This window comes from Eleginops maclovinus, chromosome 12, assembly GCF_036324505.1.
Source record: "Eleginops maclovinus isolate JMC-PN-2008 ecotype Puerto Natales chromosome 12, JC_Emac_rtc_rv5, whole genome shotgun sequence".
Classification (NCBI taxonomy): Eukaryota; Metazoa; Chordata; class Actinopteri; order Perciformes; family Eleginopidae; genus Eleginops; species Eleginops maclovinus.
In genome coordinates, this window is record NC_086360.1 from 18,215,862 (window position 1) to 18,234,053 (window position 18,192).

General features: G+C 40.1%; 1 protein-coding gene across 4 annotated transcripts in view; it reads right to left on the reverse strand.

The window, feature by feature from the left end:
• Nucleotides 1-712: 712 nt before the first annotated feature.
• Nucleotides 713-18,192, reverse strand: part of dtx1 (deltex 1, E3 ubiquitin ligase) — a 44,444-nt gene continuing 26,964 nt past the window's right edge. For 3 of the 4 annotated variants that reach the window (XM_063896908.1, XM_063896910.1, XM_063896907.1), the window contains 7 exons: nucleotides 10,848-10,909; nucleotides 10,094-10,255; nucleotides 8,381-8,442; nucleotides 8,061-8,219; nucleotides 6,807-6,968; nucleotides 5,135-5,224; nucleotides 713-4,984 (listed from right to left, as the gene is read on the reverse strand). In XM_063896908.1, coding sequence (XP_063752978.1) covers nucleotides 4,760-4,984; nucleotides 5,135-5,224; nucleotides 6,807-6,968; nucleotides 8,061-8,219; nucleotides 8,381-8,442; nucleotides 10,094-10,255; nucleotides 10,848-10,909 — 922 coding nt within the window. In that variant the 3' untranslated portion in view covers nucleotides 713-4,759. The remainder of the gene's footprint in view (nucleotides 4,985-5,134; nucleotides 5,225-6,806; nucleotides 6,969-8,060; nucleotides 8,220-8,380; nucleotides 8,443-10,093; nucleotides 10,256-10,847; nucleotides 10,910-18,192) is intronic. The other variant, XM_063896911.1, reaches the window with a different exon arrangement.

Below are 18,192 nucleotides of genomic sequence, written 5' to 3' on the forward strand. Positions count from 1 at the left end.
AAAAAGCATAATGAGGCCGCTTTAATTATCTAATCTTTTATCTTCTGTTCCTGTATAGCTGCAAGCATTGACTTTTTTTTACGCTACTACAGGAAATTACGTGTAGGAACAGTCCCAGCGCGGCTTCACGGAATCATAGCCACTTCACTGCCCTTTTTCAATGAAATATTCAATCAAACCGTCATAACCCTCAGACTCTATAATCCAACAGTAGTCAGAATCGAATGTTAAATTATGCCACCGTTCATTATCCTGGCCTTGTTTAAATGTTAATGAGAGCAGACCTACCTGCAGTGATGCTGCAGTCTCCCTCTCATTCGCCATGAGAGGTGAGCGATAGGAGGAGGCGGGGCAGGGGGTTTAGGATCTGTTAGGGGGAGACTGAACCCTGAGCTGCAGGGTCATTTTATGGAAGGAAGAGGGTGTGTGCTGAAGGGGAAACTGATCTCCCACAGGCCTGCTGTAGTATGCATTAACACAGCTCTTCACCACAGCACCAACATACAACAGTCAGTGACAGAAAAGGATCATAAAGCAAATTTACTGCCAGTGAAAACCGTTTCCGCTGCTCTCCTCAGCTCCAGCAAAGCTCATTTATAACCATATAAAGAGGTGTAGAGCACGGAGTAAGCTGAAGAGAAGGAAATGGTGGAGCTAAATGGCATGCCACCGAGAGGAGAAAATAACGAAGGGGGAGTCAAGGTGACAAAAGTTCAAACAAACTACCCTTATCCAGGGCACATTTATTTTTCCACAAGAAACACACAAACATGCAACGATGTCATCACAATTCAATAAAGACCGATAGATTAAGAAGCCCTTTATAGTTGAATCAATGTATCTCTATATCTTGCTTTTAATTGATCTCTGTTATCTTTGTGAACCTTTTTAAATAGCAATATGTAGACACTGCTTCAGAGAAATCAAACCACAAAAATCATGATTTGAAAGATGTTAATAAAAATGAGCACTTCAAATGCAACACATTCGGATGTTCGAGATGATAAAAGAGTGAGGAGAGCAGCCAAACGCTGAGTCATCCACATCTGCGGAAATCAAACCCGGTAGAGGAAATAAACTATCTATCTGGAGTAAGATGCAAAACCACAGTGCTAAATCCCCAGAAGACCTGGGTGATATCTCTAAAGAAGCTATGGTTTTTTCATACGCAGAAAGCTATGCATTGTCAATAAACTTGCTCACAGTTTGGTTAACATGCATCTCTCGGAGAACATTACTGTATCTTCAAAGGACATGAACCTAATATCTGTTTACTAAACGCACACTCTGCATACATTCACATACACTCACTCAGACAAACAGATAAAAACACAAAGTTTATCTGCGCAAAATGTCAAGGTATAAGAGGGTACAACTGTAAAAACTTCACATAATAAAAGTGATTAACACCTCTAATCAAAGTGAAAATAGCATGGAATGAATCGTAATAAGAATAATACAGCAATGTTATGTTATAGTTCTTTTAGAGACAATCATAATAAAAAAAAAGACATCAAAAATATATGTTTTCTAGTTCATAGCATGTGAACATCTTCGGATCGCAACCCCTTTGTTCCTGGAGGTAGGCACCCCATAAAGAAAACATCCATTGCCATTTAAAACCAAAAAGATCTGCCTTCTTGCTACACATAAATCATGTAATAGATCTTAAAAATAGTAAATTGCATAAACACCATCTCTCTCTTTCAGACACATACTGTATGCCAAACCATGTATTCTTCGTCATGGCCATATAAGTCTGTACACACCTGAAAAGTCTAAAGGGCCGTACTACAAGGCCGACACATGGAAAGGGAAAGTCAAAGAAGAAGCAAACATTTGGATTTCTCTGGTTAACAAAACTTCACTCAACATGGAAAAAATTCCCTGAAAGGTTGGAAGCATTCTCTTTTGCTGTCCCGTAATATAAAGGGAGTCAAAAAGGTTGTGAAGGAAAAAACCAAACAAAACTGTTTTCAACACCTGGGTCAAAAATCACACTCACAAATAATTTTGGTGGTTTGTTTGCCTATGCAGGTGTTAGTGTATACACAGAAGTACTTCAAAGCCCCTGAAAACTATTTTTTTCCCTATAACATAAAAAAACTCATGACAAAGACGCCATTTAAAGCTAATGTGCCTAGCTTAACGATACAAAATCTAGCTAACAGCTAACTTCTGTAGCTACGTAGCTTGTAGCTGTGAGTGAACTTCAGACCTTGGTTTGTTACACTCTGTTTTTTAGGACAAATACAAACAGACAGGCCAAACCCTCTAGTTGTTGAATTGCTTGGTATAATGCCAGGCAAAAAGAGGCTTTTTGTATTAACATGCTTTAAGAAAAGCAAGGCTATAAACACAAAGAAATGGCAAAAAATGTATTGGTGTGTTTGTGTAAGATAAAGTGAGAAGATGATTGAAAAAATGTGTTTTTAGTAGGTTATACCTAAATTGACAACTGACTCAGGTCAAATTGCACCAATCTGTTGCTCCATGTACCTAAAGCAAAGACCCCAAAAATTATTTGTAGCTTTTATTTAACCCAGGCATGCCGTTTTCACCTTCAAACTGAACAAAGATTGCCTACTGCAACCATTCCATTTTCTGGACAAGTAGAAAAAGAGAATGGGCCCATTAAGGGGGAACGGACATCTTCATGCTGCTAAAGCTCCCCCACCAATAATAAAGACACACTCACTGTATTTATTGGAGTCCACAGGATCGACTACATAGATTCTACATTAAGGTAACGACAGCAGCATACGCTAAGACTACTCGTAATATAAGACGTCCATAACATGTCGTACATATTTCAACAGTCCCTGACATACTGACAAATTCATCTTTGCCAAATTTTCTGTATTCATGTTAACATGTGCCTGTGTATAGATATGTGGGCCAGATGGTCATTTTATATATTCTATATAGAAGAGTATAAAAATAAATTAAACTAACACCATCGACTCAAATTGAGCTTGAATTTAAAGGTATATCACATTTGCAAATGTATATTGTATATATTTTTCAAAGCATCGCAAGCAGGTCTATAAACATCAATAAAAAAAAACACAATTTAAGACAATTTCCTTAAAAATTAAATGGACTGACTGAACAAAACCGTTGCCTCAAAGTGCTATGGAAGACTATGATTCACTCCAAAATTAAGCTCACAGCTGGATGCTCACACGATAAACCATAGATCTACATCCCCCACTCATTAAAATTGATCAGATATAATTATGGAGAATTATGCAGCACTGTGTTATCTTTAATCTCCGAGTAGAGTAACAGTACGACTCCACCAAGGATCTACAGAAAACTTTGTACCTCACGGGCATAAAATCTGAGGTGGATATGGAGAGTGCAGGAACATTTTATTCCCGGCGAACTAAATACTTGACCAACATTTGCATGGTTGCAAGTACTCTGCTGCTGCTGCTGAGGAGGAAATATGGGGGCGAGGCCATACATTAGCATCTTGCCTAACAACTCTGAGTGAGCTCACGCAGGAAATGAGATGTTTCATTGCCTGCTGTACAAGCTAACAAGCTCACAAGAGACTTGTTGATGGCAGGCGAGCAGGAGCCAAAGATGGATCTCCAACAGAGAGAACTGTTGGTGTTTGTAAGACGAACGTCCATCTGCGAGGAGTGTGTTCAGCTTTTCTCCTCAAGAACCTTAAGCCAGCATATTATTGCCTCGCAATCACACACTCACCCCTCATGTATGGTCAGCATGATGGATCGTGCCGACACCCGGGTTTGCCTCCAACAGGGAGAAAAATAACGCAGGCCTTACATTCACAGAGGTCAGCGTCATCAGTGTGTCAACAAAACAAATGAGTTTAACCTTGGAGCGTATAAAATCCCGCTTAACAACCACAGCCTTTCAGTTTACAACATCTCATAACAGGCATCAGACTGACTGGTAAGATGCTTGTTTTTCTATCTTTCATGTCTCTGCTTATAGAACATAGGTTTAATATCAAACACCAATGTTTCAAAGCCTTATTTCTCCGGAGTTTACTTCATGCACTACAGGACACACTTTCATTGTAGAAAACAATTCACCTAAAGTATCTGAAGTGGAACATTTCAGAATAGCCCATTGCAACTTTACAGTCACCAAAAAGTCTCCTTCAAATCACGAAACCACCACTTGTTACAGGACAATAATCAAATATATGAGAAAAAGGAGGATGCAAATAATGAATTCCTTTGGATTAATTCAATATGCTGAAATTCTCTTAAATATAATCTTCACAATATTGAGCAACAGCTGATCTATCGACATCTCGTCAGATTGCAGGTTATTGCCCAATCTTCATTATGCAGCGTTAGTCTGGGCCATGCATTCTGGAGTTTAGCATTTAAAAAATACGCCAGCTTTGTCCCCTCATCAAGTGCAGAGGAACAGCTTCAGTTTGATCTAAAGGGGTTAAATACCATTGACCAAGACAGAAACCTCACCTTGTCTTTACGCTTGTCTACCCTCTGAGAAAATGTGTACACAACATGCTCAGGGCATGGATCAAGAGACAGCAGGGGGGAAAATCTTAGGTTACATAAATCAAGATATCGACCATAACCACGTTGTTTATTTTGCTTGAGTTGCTCTTGTGCCATTACTTCTGCGGGGTATTTTCGTGTGTGGGGAGTAAAGAGTTGTCGGCTGCTTTTTGGCACGTCATGAAGCTTCCTTTGCTGGGAGATGGTGGGGCATGTTGTGCGCTGTTCCTGTGAACCAGCTCAGGCAGGAATCAGTCCTTCAGGTTGTCCTCGCCGACCCCCTGGGCCGACAGCTCTGTCAGGACGTTGTCCAGGTATTTGTGGTCCGGGTAGCCGTGACCAGTCAGGTTGGAGCCAAATTCTGTCTTGTGGTGAATCTCGTTCCAGACCACCGTGTCCGACTCTCCAGTGGTGCTGGACGTGCCGATGGTGAAGATGAGGCGTCGGTCCCAGGCCATGATCAGCAGCTTCAGGACCTGGAGAAACAAAAGCATGTGGACAAGGACGTCATTATCCTGCTTCATCAAGAAAAAAGTCACTTTAATGTTAGCCCCCTAGAAAGGTTTTAATGCTTTCGAACTGTTGTCTTTAGCTGATTGTTTTCATGGACCAGTGTCAGTGCTTACCTTCCTGCCTTTGTCATTGTCAGGGAGGTAGCAGTGTCTGGGAAACCCTCTGGCACTGAACTTCTTCCCTGGGTTGGGGTGCTCGTTGGTCTGGTGAAAAAATGTTGGAAAAAATGACAACTCCTCTTCCAATTATGACTTTATTGTGTAAGAAATGTCAACAGCAATACATACATAACAATGTCTAAAAGGGATACGCTATTGTAGATATCCAATTATTTATTGTTTATTTTTGCAGGGACATCACACAATTGAAACGAATTGCATCAGAGTTAGCTAGAAGCTAATTTGCATCTGTTGTGCATGGTAAGGTGAACAAAAAACACCCTGCATAATGACGAATACTCTACATGAAACAGCACAGTAAAAAAAAGTCCCTCGGTGTGAGATAATAAATAGATTCAGTACAAGGCAATCATTGGTTGTGACATTAACCAAAGATAGTTTTAAACACTCAGAAGCTCCCTGAATATCCATGTTTGCTGGTGTTAAATTCAATTTCTCCACAACGGTATCCAAGAAAGAAGAAGGCTGTCTTCTAAGAGTGGCCACAACAGTAAAGAAGAGGGGGTTGCGAGGTTATGAATAATTGCTAAATATAATGCATGCAACAGAATAAAATAAGAAGTAAACCAACGTGAGGAAATAGTTTTATTTCAGGATATGTAGATAATCCCTCACACCCTATCTACTAACTTTAGCATTTTAGTTTTGTAGATATTTCATATTTAAGAATTTTGTTCTCAAACCTCCAAAGTGAAAACGCTTGATTCAATAATTTCCCCGCCCACACTTATTAATAAAGGCATTTGTAGTTACAGCTGCCTTGTCATGGTACATTAGTCACATAATGTTCCTTATTTCCAGCGAGGTTTGAACAATTGGCTGCTATACCGTGCCTTTTTTGTGTGTTGAGAGTCCCTTCACCTCTTTTTGTAACTCCTCAGTACATGTAGACCAATGAGACAGGCCTATCATCACAGACATCAAAGCAGAAGAAATACAGTGCACACATGTACATGTTTTGTCTTTTGTTTATTCCTGTCATATTTATTTTTAACTGTAATATTATTTTTGCTGAAGTTCATTAAGTGCTTTACAGAGTTACACACTGGGATATTTAGTTTGTGAACCGAGGAGTAAGAGGAGAAAGAAGAGAGGCGGGAGACCTACAGAAATGTTGTCTGAGTGGTCAGGTCACCCCCAGGATTCTCTGTCCCCCGGGACACTAAGCCTGTTCCTCTGGTGGAAAAAGGTCAGTTTATTGACTCTATTAAAGCTCCTTTCTGCAGTCAGGATGAAATACGCACCCTATTCATCTCACCGACACAGACCCAGGCTGCAAAACCATGCTCTCCTCTCTACTGCATATTCAATGAAAAATCTAAATGACCTTTATTGGTTCAGTTTATTCTCATCTCCAAAAAAAAATATTTATTTGATTATAAATGATGAATTAAATGCTCAAAAACCCTTAAAATTAATAGTATAAAAACTTCCATCTTTGATGCATGATTACCATGGGACTTGAATAGCCACAACAGTTAGTTTTCCTTCAGACTAAAGGAGATATTTAGCAGTTGTAGAAAAGCACATAGATTTAGAGATAAGAAACACAGGATCAGAGCACAATAGGAGCATGGTGGATTTAGTGAAGTTGCACAGTTCTGACCTGGATACCAGCAGGAATGTCGTAGACGATGCGGATGGACTTGGAGTCTGGGTAGCCGGGCAGGCAGTGGGGGATGACGTGATACTCCATCTTCCCAGGAGGCTGGGTGCCTGTTTTCTCCCCATAGATGGTTTTGCATGTTGGGCACTGAAGACTGCCATCCTGTTTGAATAAAAAAAAATATATATATTGGCTGGGTAAGTGGTAAGTTAACCCAATTCAAAAACCTTTTTCATTTCACCTGTGGTCGTAGCCATGTAGATAATTTGGATTTTATTTGCGTTTTGAGATAGTTGTCTGATATTTGGGCTTTGTCTCCCAAACAATGAAAATGAATGGCATTTAGTTTGTAATCCTGGAAGTTAACTTGTATTTAAAGCTTTACCTCAATATTTTTGATGCAACAGGATGAAATGATAATCTATAATTTGCCCTTGTGATGACAAACCCATAGAAAATGAGCAGAGAATTAGATAAACGAAGCCTTTCAGAAAGAGACTAAACAAGAGATCAAATTAGAGATTTATTGGTTCATTAGAAACACAACTCCAAATGAATGTTGAAGGTAGATCTATATCTGGATTTGTAAATAGTAACTGTTTGCTTATATGTTAATGGGCATTATATTTTTTAATGTCAAGTGGCCAAAAAGTCTTTGCATACAGCTTTAAAATATATTTAACAGCAACATGTCTTCCCAGTAAAACAATGTGCTAGTTGATTTCCACTAAGAAGTTGGTAAAGTATTCAATTGTAGTTCGAATGCTCTGACCATAACAACAGGACGAAAGCATACATCTCAAAGAAGGATATCACAAAAAGCCAGACAAACAAAACCAAGACATTTACCATTTTAGATACCACCGGAGGTATGTGACAAAATAAATGCTATAAATGCTACTGATTTGGCCTTTTTAATAGTAACTGATACATTTATTTCACATGATTATACCAATTATTGGTAATGTAACACTGATGGCTGCTGATTAAATCTGGCTTTTTTGCATTAACAAACAGCATATTAAAGGAAGTAAACTGAATCAAAGTGAGCTATATGTTTACATTTTCTACAAAGCATTTTTCCATCAATACTTGTATGACTTATCTGATGAGATGGGAATGAAATACTCCCATCGGTGTACAACGATATTGAATCCTAATCATCTGCCAGTGACATAAAATCCACCACCAGTTTATAATTTGGTCAACTAGAGTGACATCATAACAATGTCTGGCTCACAAGGTTTTACCCACCTTATTGCCATTGTTGTACATGGCCACCAGGCACAGCAGATGGTACATGTGGCCACACTTGCCAAGCTTGCCTACCAGCTCTGGCTTGATGCCTTTGTGCTGCAGGATGCCTTCATAGCCTGATGCCATGACCAGCCTCTCCATGCAGATGGTACAGTCCTGGAATAGAAAAGCAAAATACTTCAGCTGCCATTCTAAGTGACTGTGTAATCATGGGACTTTCACACATGGTTGTTACAACAAACGGTCGCAGAGAGCATCTCTTTGTGGTGGGCACAACACATTTTAAAGTTTACTGTGCCTGCTTGTGTTTTTCTTACCTCATCTGGCATCATTTTAATCTTCTCTGTGTATCTTCTCACCACATCCTCTGGGTTTTTGCCTTGTCGTAAAAATAAAGCACAAGAGAAATTAGTTGACGGTGAAGAAAAGCCAATCTGACCACTTGTTTACACCCACACACCACACAGTAATATGAAAAAAGGACTAGATAGACCACTGGATGGCATTTGATGTCATTTGAACACAAGAGAATAATAACAGTAAGATCTTCATGGATGACAAACTTTTATGAGTTTCAGCCGTCACTCTGACCTGTGTGCTTTTTCTCTGATAAAAGAGTGTTTCTACATGTGAATTTAGTTCACATGTCAGTGGTGTTAAAGAGGAAGTCACCTTCAAACTCAAACATAACCCAGCCATCCCCACACTCTCTCATAATCCCTGTGTGCAACCAGGCTAGCATGGCTGAGAGCACACACACATCTTACACCCCTAATACGCTTACAGGCAACCTTTTCTGCCCCTGGAGCCTTTGTTTGTTTATTTGAGGGACAGCCAGCGAGAACAGCGGGAGGGAGAGCAGTGGAGAAATGAAGACGGAGCAAAAGGTATAAAGGCTAGCAGAGAAAGAGGAGGAAGAGAGCTGTGAAGAGAGGGAGGAGTGAGAACAGGAAAAAGGAGAAGGACAGAAGAGACTCAATTGCATATTTTACGCTATGCCTATTTGATGGGTTCATTAGCCTGGATCAAGAGCTGTCCGACCTTTTTCTGTACAGAAAGTAGAGAAGGATAAGCCTATATCTCACTGCTTGATAAAAAAAATAATCACATTTTTATTCCCCTCACAGCTCTCCAGTATCAGAGTTTAAACCCAGCACAAACAGGTTTCACATTTGGCAGCTGCCTCATTCCTCCATTTAACACCCCAGAAATGTTTAAGCCTCATTCATTTGTTATTAGAATTAGAGTCTCCCCTAGCAGGAACCTTCCTATATATTTACAGCCACATATCAGGTTCCTTCCAAGTAAATTAGATTAAACTATGGGACATGTTAGATAATGTCCCGCTGCATCATCTGCTCTGAAGGGTTAAAGAGGACGACCACGGTGCAGAAACCGAAGCCCATCAGACTCACTGATCAATTGGGACAAAGACTCCCGTGGGAGACTGGCAGTTTAAAAGGCTTCCATCGACCAGCACTTATTCAAACACAAAGCCGTCCAACTATACAGCAGATCCCCCCTCAAACCAGCTTCGCACAACATTTCCCCCGTTAATTACTTTCCTTACTGCCTCTGTCAATCCGCATGTAGTGTAACACAAACAAAATGGTTACAGTAACACTTTTGCTCATTAATCTGAACCGGCAATCATCATTACATTTTATTGGAGCTTTTTGAAAAAAAAGGTAAAGGCATTCATGCCTCACTAATCATCAGCGATCACAGTGAGTGTGGATTTATTGTACGCCCTCATGCAGCTGAAATTGGGAGCATTTAAAGAATAATTTTGTAAACAGCTTTGATTTTGTGTGTACGGTAAACAACAGACAAAGGAACAGCTGATACGGAAACATCCTGCAAAGCTTGGCAGAATAGAGAACGTCTGCTGACAGTCAGTGGTTGGTCTATTTGTCTTCTCAGTGCATTTCAAATGTTTTCAGTAACACCATATAAAAATACCAGGGTAGCTTTTCCACTTTGTTCTCAATTCAATCCCCCTCTCTTCTCATTGATTTGCTCCATCTTACCTCTCCTCAGGTGCTTTTTCTTGGTTTTGCGACGCATGCCATTGATCCCTGGTACAGGCTTCATGTCGCTCTTATTGATCGGTGGTGGGTGCAGAATGGGCTTTGGGGCCCGGGTCAGGCAAACCGGCAGACCTGCAGCGCACATCAGGATACCTGTCATACCTGAAGCATATGGACAGCACACACACATACACACAAAAATACACACAAAGAAGAGTGGGAAAAAACACTAGTTGTAAATGTCTTTCAAGATCAATAAGAGTTTCAGCACTAAAATCTAATTTATAGCAGATGCTATACAATGAATTACAGCTGTGCGATAATTAAATATGACCATTTTAATTCTAATTATATCCTAATTAAATCATATATTGACATAATGATGATATCAAATCAATAATAACATACATAACTAACTCAAATTCCTAAAAAATTCAAACTATTGTCTAAGTCTGACTCTGTCTACTCACGAATTAATTTAAATGTAGTCAGGGTATAGCTGGAAAAATATATATAATATCACCTTATACTTTAAACTAAGTTCCTTATAAAATGAGGAACACTTAAATATATTTCCTCATTTGTCAAGTACTTAATTACCACAGGTATATCCAAAATAGATTTCCCCACGTTATTTTTTATAAATATGTATGTTTATTTATTGAATTGACAAAACATTTCTATATTGTAATGCCATGATAAAAGGATAACAGGTAATTGGCCATATCGCCCATTTGTATGAATGTGAACTTACCAGCTAATGCTGGGTGCACTGGTCCAGATCCAGTCAGGTTTTTTACTGGGAGAGCAGGAACCCTAAAAAAAAGCAAAGCATAAACATTTTTAAAGTACATCATGGCCACAGAAAGTGAGTAGCTTGCATTATACATTTATACAGGGTCATACTACCACCTCTAGTGGCCATTTTGAGACATGAAGTTCCACATAAAACACAAATAATCTCCTCTGTGCGCAAGTCCATTCTTGTTATTTTCTCAAAACCAAAATCCACATTTAAATGAACTTGAAACCTTTGAAATGGATGTTAAATTGTACTGATCATGCATCACTGCCTGTAATGCCACAGCCGAGAAAAGTGAGAACAGCAACCCGTTCTTCCCCACATGCCACAAAAAACAGATAAAATGTCACATGTGCTTCATCACAGAGACAGAGACGAAGTTCTGCAATGGCATGAGACCGCTTGACTCATGTACAAATCACTGCAGCAGAGTCTGATTCAGGATGACATTTGGAGAGGCTGGGATTCATGGTGAAAACAGACGACAAAGACAGTTGACTTGCAAACTCTCCCAGATCAACAAATGCACTTCAGGCCTTATTATGTGCACAAAATCAGTGAGTCGCTTTTGAGAAGGGCTGTGGTTTAACGCAAAGCATTCAGATTAGCTGAGTTAGCAAACCATTTTTCCTTCCTCAGGTTAACAGAAAGTCACAGTGTCATGGCAAGCCAACTCAAGCTATGCATTTGCAATCAATATCTTGATTTAAATCTCAGCAAAGAAGCAACACGTAAAGAATTGCACCAAATGTGAGTCTGGTAAATACAGTGAAGCATTCAGCTGCTAATCAGAACAAGATACTTTTCTCATGAGTTTGTATTAGCTGTGTTTGGGTCAATAAACTAAATATCTAAAAAACATAAATGTATATGAAGAAAACCAATGTGGCCGGAGTGTTATCTATTTGCATACTAGGACATTGCAGTTTGAGCAAAATATATATTTTGTATATACAAGTTGTTGGTTTAATACAACGGATCCCAAACTTTTTTTGCGTCCGAAACGGGTTGACGCACCCCCCAAAAAACCGCAACAAAAAAGAAACTGCAATAAAGCTTTGTTTTATCGCCATAAAAAGAATCATGTTTAATCATGCGCAAATAACCAGAACATGCATGACCATAACAACATCAACACAGTTTCAATATAATGCAACAAAGAAAAATTTCAACGATCCACAACATTAAAGAGCATGGGCTCAGAAACAGATACAATAAATAAAAACGAGGATCAATCATTTCCTGACTCCTGCTCATTTTCTTCTCTCGGATTCGTTCCTATTCTCTCCGTCTCTGTTGCCTCCAAATCCTCACTCTCTTGGTCCCTCTCATCCTTCATGACTAACAACTTTGTCATGAGACGTTCCACTTGACAGTTTCCCTGATTTCAGCCAGTTAATCACATTTGAAAGAATGAATGAAACGAGTTGGCGCGCATATATCCTAGCCTACAGTGAATCGTAGACAGCGGCTGTCTTCTACTACGTTTCTATCAAAAAACTAATAAATTGTAGTTTTTTTTATTTAAAATAAACGGATTACAAAGGAAATGTTTATTGTTCCTGTTTTTTATTGTAGCCTATGGAAAAATCCCACTTAAAAAACAACACTAATATTTTTACACCAGACCACAATTACATGTTTCATCTCGCGCACCCCCTGGTGGCAGCTCGCGCACTCACTTTGGGAATCCCTGGTCTAATGCATAGTCAATATGTTTGTGTTAATGTGTGGCTTTGCTTTTTGCAAGGGTTATCTCGAACTCCCCAAAGTCACAGAATATCATAACACAAACTAAGATCTGTGAGGTTAAATTACTGGTGGCTTTAAAAAGAGCATAGTTGCAGAATACTGTTTTAGTTCCCTGTAAAAAATGTTCTGTGAATATATTCTAAACAAAGCATAGATTTAAACTAAAATAATTGTTTAAATTGGGGTTTTATTTAAGTCGGCTAACATTTGTTTTGCTGTGGAGCCCATCCACAACAGTACATTACTTTGCGTCCTGCATTTAGTCTTGTCTGTTTCTCAAAACTGGGGGCATGCACACAACCATCTCTGTAGGTAATACACTGGGTATGGATACGTACCGCATACAACAACTCTCTAAAACACCCAAACAGTGCCTTCACAGAGATGGTCTGAGACATATTCTAACCATAACTTGATAAATGAAATTAACACGAGTAAATGGGCACTTTTCTCACTGAGCAATTTATCTAAGTATATCACACGCTCACACACAGACACAGACACAGACACACACACACAGACACACAGACACACAGACACACAGACACACACACACACACACACACACACACACACACACACACACACACACACACACACACACACACACACACACACACACACACACACACACACACACACACAACTCCACATATCTAAATCTCTCTGCTCTCTGACATGAAGGGACTGAGATATTTGGCCCTGCAGCTCTCAGGCATTTCACAGATCTGCATCAAGAGACTGCTTTAATATTAGCGAGAGCCTCTGAGCCTCTGAGCCTCTGTTCCTGCGCCAGGGGAAGCCCTTCAATTAGCTGAGTGCAAGCAATAACGGAAAGGGACGCAAGGCCTGGCTGAGGCTGATGTGTCCTATCGTCTCTTTGGTAGGGACTGGCTGCACGTTGTCTCTCACACCAGTGGACCAGAGAGCAGGATCAGCTGACTCCTGTTGTGTGTCAGACTGGAGGGAATTAAAGCCAGATTTGATTTTTAGTGACTTTAGCGAGTGATTTCACACCCTCAACCGCAGCAGAGGAATTCACTAGTGAACTCTCCCACTGCAGTTACTGCTACAGATAAAACTAAGTAGCCTACAAAGATTAATCATCCATCCATCCATCCATCCATCCATCCATCCATCCATCCATCCATCCATCCATCCATCCATCCATCCATCCATCCGTCCATCCATCCGTCCGTCATCCGTCCGTCCATCCATCCATCCATCCATCCATCCATCCATCCGTCCGTCCGTCCGTCCATCATCCATACATCCATACATCCATACATCCATACATACTGACATCACTTCTTACACTGACATTTCTATTGGCTAGTGCTCCAACACATTGTACATGTTAGGCTAAGGGGCGGGACATCTCTAAGCAGTTGACCAATCAAAACACAGTTGGCCAGCTAACCAATCAGAGCAGACTGGGCTCTGGTTTCAGACAGAGTGTGAAGTCCTTTTTGAACATAAAACATATAAACATGTCACAGTAGAGGCACAAAATACAAATATGAAACCTTTAAATGAGCATATTAGGGCCTCTTTGAGGCAGAGCACGTGACAAACACCTTTTGAAACCTGAATATCAGAAGTAGAATGGGATTGGCCAAAGCGGCATCTGATACTCATTAAAACCAAATTAGGTGCAGCCCAGTGGGAGAGTTCATCCTCCATTTAAACATGCACTTAGGCCTAAATCAAATCAAAACAAATGACGCCTCCCTCTATGAATCCATGTATAACTAAGCTTGTTCAGTGAGAGCGCTGTGATCAAACAAATAATTTTCATTAGGAGAAGAAATGAGACAGCACACCATGAGAGCCCTTAACACCATCTCATTGTGTGCCGTGTGCACACTCTGCACAAACACTCCTATAGGCACACAGCACAGAGGATTTGTCAACGATCCATAACATAACATTAATTAGGAATGCTTTTCATCTTTATTGCTTTCAAATCCTGGCAAAGATCTTGGCATGAGCTGGAGAGTGTATTGCATAATAAATACGCTATGTTAATGAAACAGCTACACACTGTATGATTACACAACCACCAAAAAAGCAAAAGCTAACATACTTATCTACTCTGTGTTTATGGGGTATTTTTTATGAAGACAGATAGATCCTCATCTCACAGGCAATTTCCTAGTGTGCTGTACTCCATAACTTCTGTAAAGCATGTGATAACCTATCTTTACAGTGCAGATTTTTTTTTAAACACATGACTGCATCCTTTACCAGCCAGTGAACCTGCAGCTTGTAAGCAGCTTCTATTGCATCTCATGCTGCGAACCCCTTTTCTCTTGATTTGCTTTTAGAAATGTGCACCTGGAGGTATGACTCTGCCTGTCATGGCTGTGCATAAAGCACTGAAGTTAAAGACACATTTCAGCTTCACACACTCTGACACTAACAATCCTAATGCTGGATTATATCAACGGTTTAACTCCTCCCTCTTGTTGCTTATTCCGCTGTCTGCCTCACATCATATTTGTCTAAAAATACTATCATAATCATTGGGAGTGCATCAAAATCTATTGTCATTACCTATCATCTAGTTAATCAAAGTCAATGCCGGGTGTATCTAATGATCCTATACAACAGGCTGTGTTCACTCATGAGTAATTATACCTCAACGTCCGTGTAAACAAGAGCAGACCTTTAGCCTTATATCACAACCCTTCTGTTCTAGCACAAAGTTTTGTCAAGGCTCCTTCAGCAAACCAGACGGAACCTCGTCAGCTCTGCATTTGTTTTGCACTGCCAACTCTAATTTTCTCATTCTCCGAGACTGGCTACAATAAAACCTTTAAAAACATCCTATGGCGCTTTTTTGTCTGTAAAATGATGCAATTTCTGACTTAAAACCAATGCAATTAAGTGTTAAATCCAACCCCTTCATACCCAACTCATTAACTCCACCTTAATTATGGCCCGAGCTAGGTCAGGGAATGAGGGTTGCTGTCCTTCTTCGGTTTTTTCATCAGGATTATCCTTCCTATCCTGGGGGAATCTCCGGCCTGCCTTGAGGAAATAATCAGACCGGGAGGGATGTGATTCCCCAAATAGAGACTACATTAGGCCTAGTTAGGAAAGTGCTGACGGAGGTCTTATATCTCTTCATCTGTTTATTATGCACCAGGGGGGCTTAATTTCATATTGCTGCGAGTATCGGGAGGCAGAGGAAAGTCCTATATGCTGCACTGTAGGGGGATTTACAACAAGGACAATGGACTTCATACTGCATCTGAAACATCCTGAGAATTAAGCAATAATGACACCAATGATTTTCAAATTACGTCAGTTTGGTCCTGATGAGCTGACATGATTTATGAATTAATTTTAATATTCATTTCTATCTAGTGGTGAGCCCTAGAGCAGCCCACTGAGGAATAATGAACTTCACACACACAGCCCTCCAGCCAGACGAGCTGTCTTATCACAAGCAGAGTGGAGCTCTTAAACACAGCATGCACACACACACACACACACACACACACACACACGCGCCCTGTTGTCTGAAGAAAGCACAGTGCAGCATCTCAACTCAGTTAAATAGCCCTCTGCATGAAGAACGTGCTCAAGAGGAAGAAGCTTGGCTAACACAATAAGACATGAGAAATATCCTTGTGACATTATTTCCATTTAATCCACCCTCATAATATGCTTCTTTTTTTTCAAACAGACTGATAAATAAATAGAATCGCTTCTCATCACTCAATGTTATCATCATCAACCTCTTCCAACTTTTAAAAAGTGAGCTTTTTCAAAATCATCTGAAGTTGCAGCCCTACTACACATAGCCTTTGTTACACACACGTGCTAATAGTGTGTAAGCTAATTAATTCAAAAGAATCTATAGCAGCCTGTTTCTGTCGTTACTATACATGACCTTGTTTCACAGGTCCTCGGTTTATGGCAGGTATCATGTAAAAGCAGGTGTTATATGGTGGGCTGAGTCAAACCACTATTAAGAAACATTGATGTGTTTACACAAACCAGCAGATGGTGCCACTTCTAATATCAGTTCACACAAGACAGATGCATTAAACAACACCACCATTAGTAACCTAAAAACTCAAATATTAACCTAAAAATATTTGAAACATACTGTGCTTATGGGCAGATGAAATCAATCCTGTGCAAGAAATGTAAATGGTATGGTTGTTTGTGTATCTAAAGCATCTACATAAACTCATGTAAACAAGCCACATGATAAGAAATACCTTTCTTGCACCCAGCACCCCTTATATTCTGGTGTGGGTGTGTGAAAAACAGATCTGATGTTTTGCATTTGTGTGGGTTCCTCTGTTATCGGCCCTGAGCACGCTCTTGGAAATGCGCAATTGTTTTCTCATTTCAGTTTGTTTGTGTGCGTGAGCTCATGCTCTTCTGTGTGTGAATGTTAACCACACTCATCCTGTATGTTGAGCCACTCGCCTGGGAACTGACACACTCCACCTCACTCCCAGTCTCTTCCTCTCTCTCTCGCTTTCTCTGTGTCCGCAAAACACATTTTGTGTGAAAAAGTTAAATTCACCTAAGGTTTCACTGAATTCTCATAATACAGCAGAACATGTATATATGCTGGTTTTCTCTACCACATAGACCTATACAAAGAGTTGCATCATTTCCCACCTGCTCGCTTTGTAAAACAAGGTCATGGCCTGCTCTGATGACTAAAAATCGTATACGTTTCCTTTCAGTGTCGCAGAATGAGGCCACAGAAAGTAAAAGGATGTGTGCCTGGGTGAAGGACGGCATTATTCAAACACGAAGTAAGTGTGTCTCTCCCCATGAGCAGTGCGAGCAAAATGGAATCAAATTAGATTAGGAGTGGGTTTATTTTAGTAAAAGAAAGCAGGATAAAGGACTGAAGTATCGGTTACAACGCTAGACACACTTCTTTTCCTCCTTTCGCTGAATCGCTCTGAGGTCAGAGCGCTCAGCTGAAGCTCCCATTTTTCCTTGATCCATTATTCATTCTTCCCCAGTGGAGCTCTGCCTCGATGGCAAATACGATTCCACAGCTACACCAGAGCCTGCCCATGCATTAACACAACCACACCATAAAACAAAAGACGCGGTTACACACACACAAAGATCCAGATATTCAACTTACGATGTCATTTTTTTTCATGACACAAAAACCACAGAATGGATTCATAATAACAAATTTGCAAGCAGAGGCAACAGAATAATCTAGAAGAGCTGCAGTATTTCATGCCTATTGGGGCCAACATAAGCTTATTATGGAGCAGTCGCCATGGCAGACAACACGTGAAAAGAAGGGCTCTTCTGTGCAATCAACTAGACCCATGGCTTTTTCTGCAGCTGTAGTGATCCTTATGTTTAAGAAATTCATCGTAAATCAGCAGAGAGTGGTCGGACACGACAGCACAATACTCCTGACACATAGAGGCTGAAGCTTTGTGAAGCAGAAAAGCAGAAACAGAGATTGTCTTTGCTTTTTATATCCTCCTATTGCCTCAGCTCAACAGGAAATTTAACCAAATCCGAGCATTATGCCCGTGCT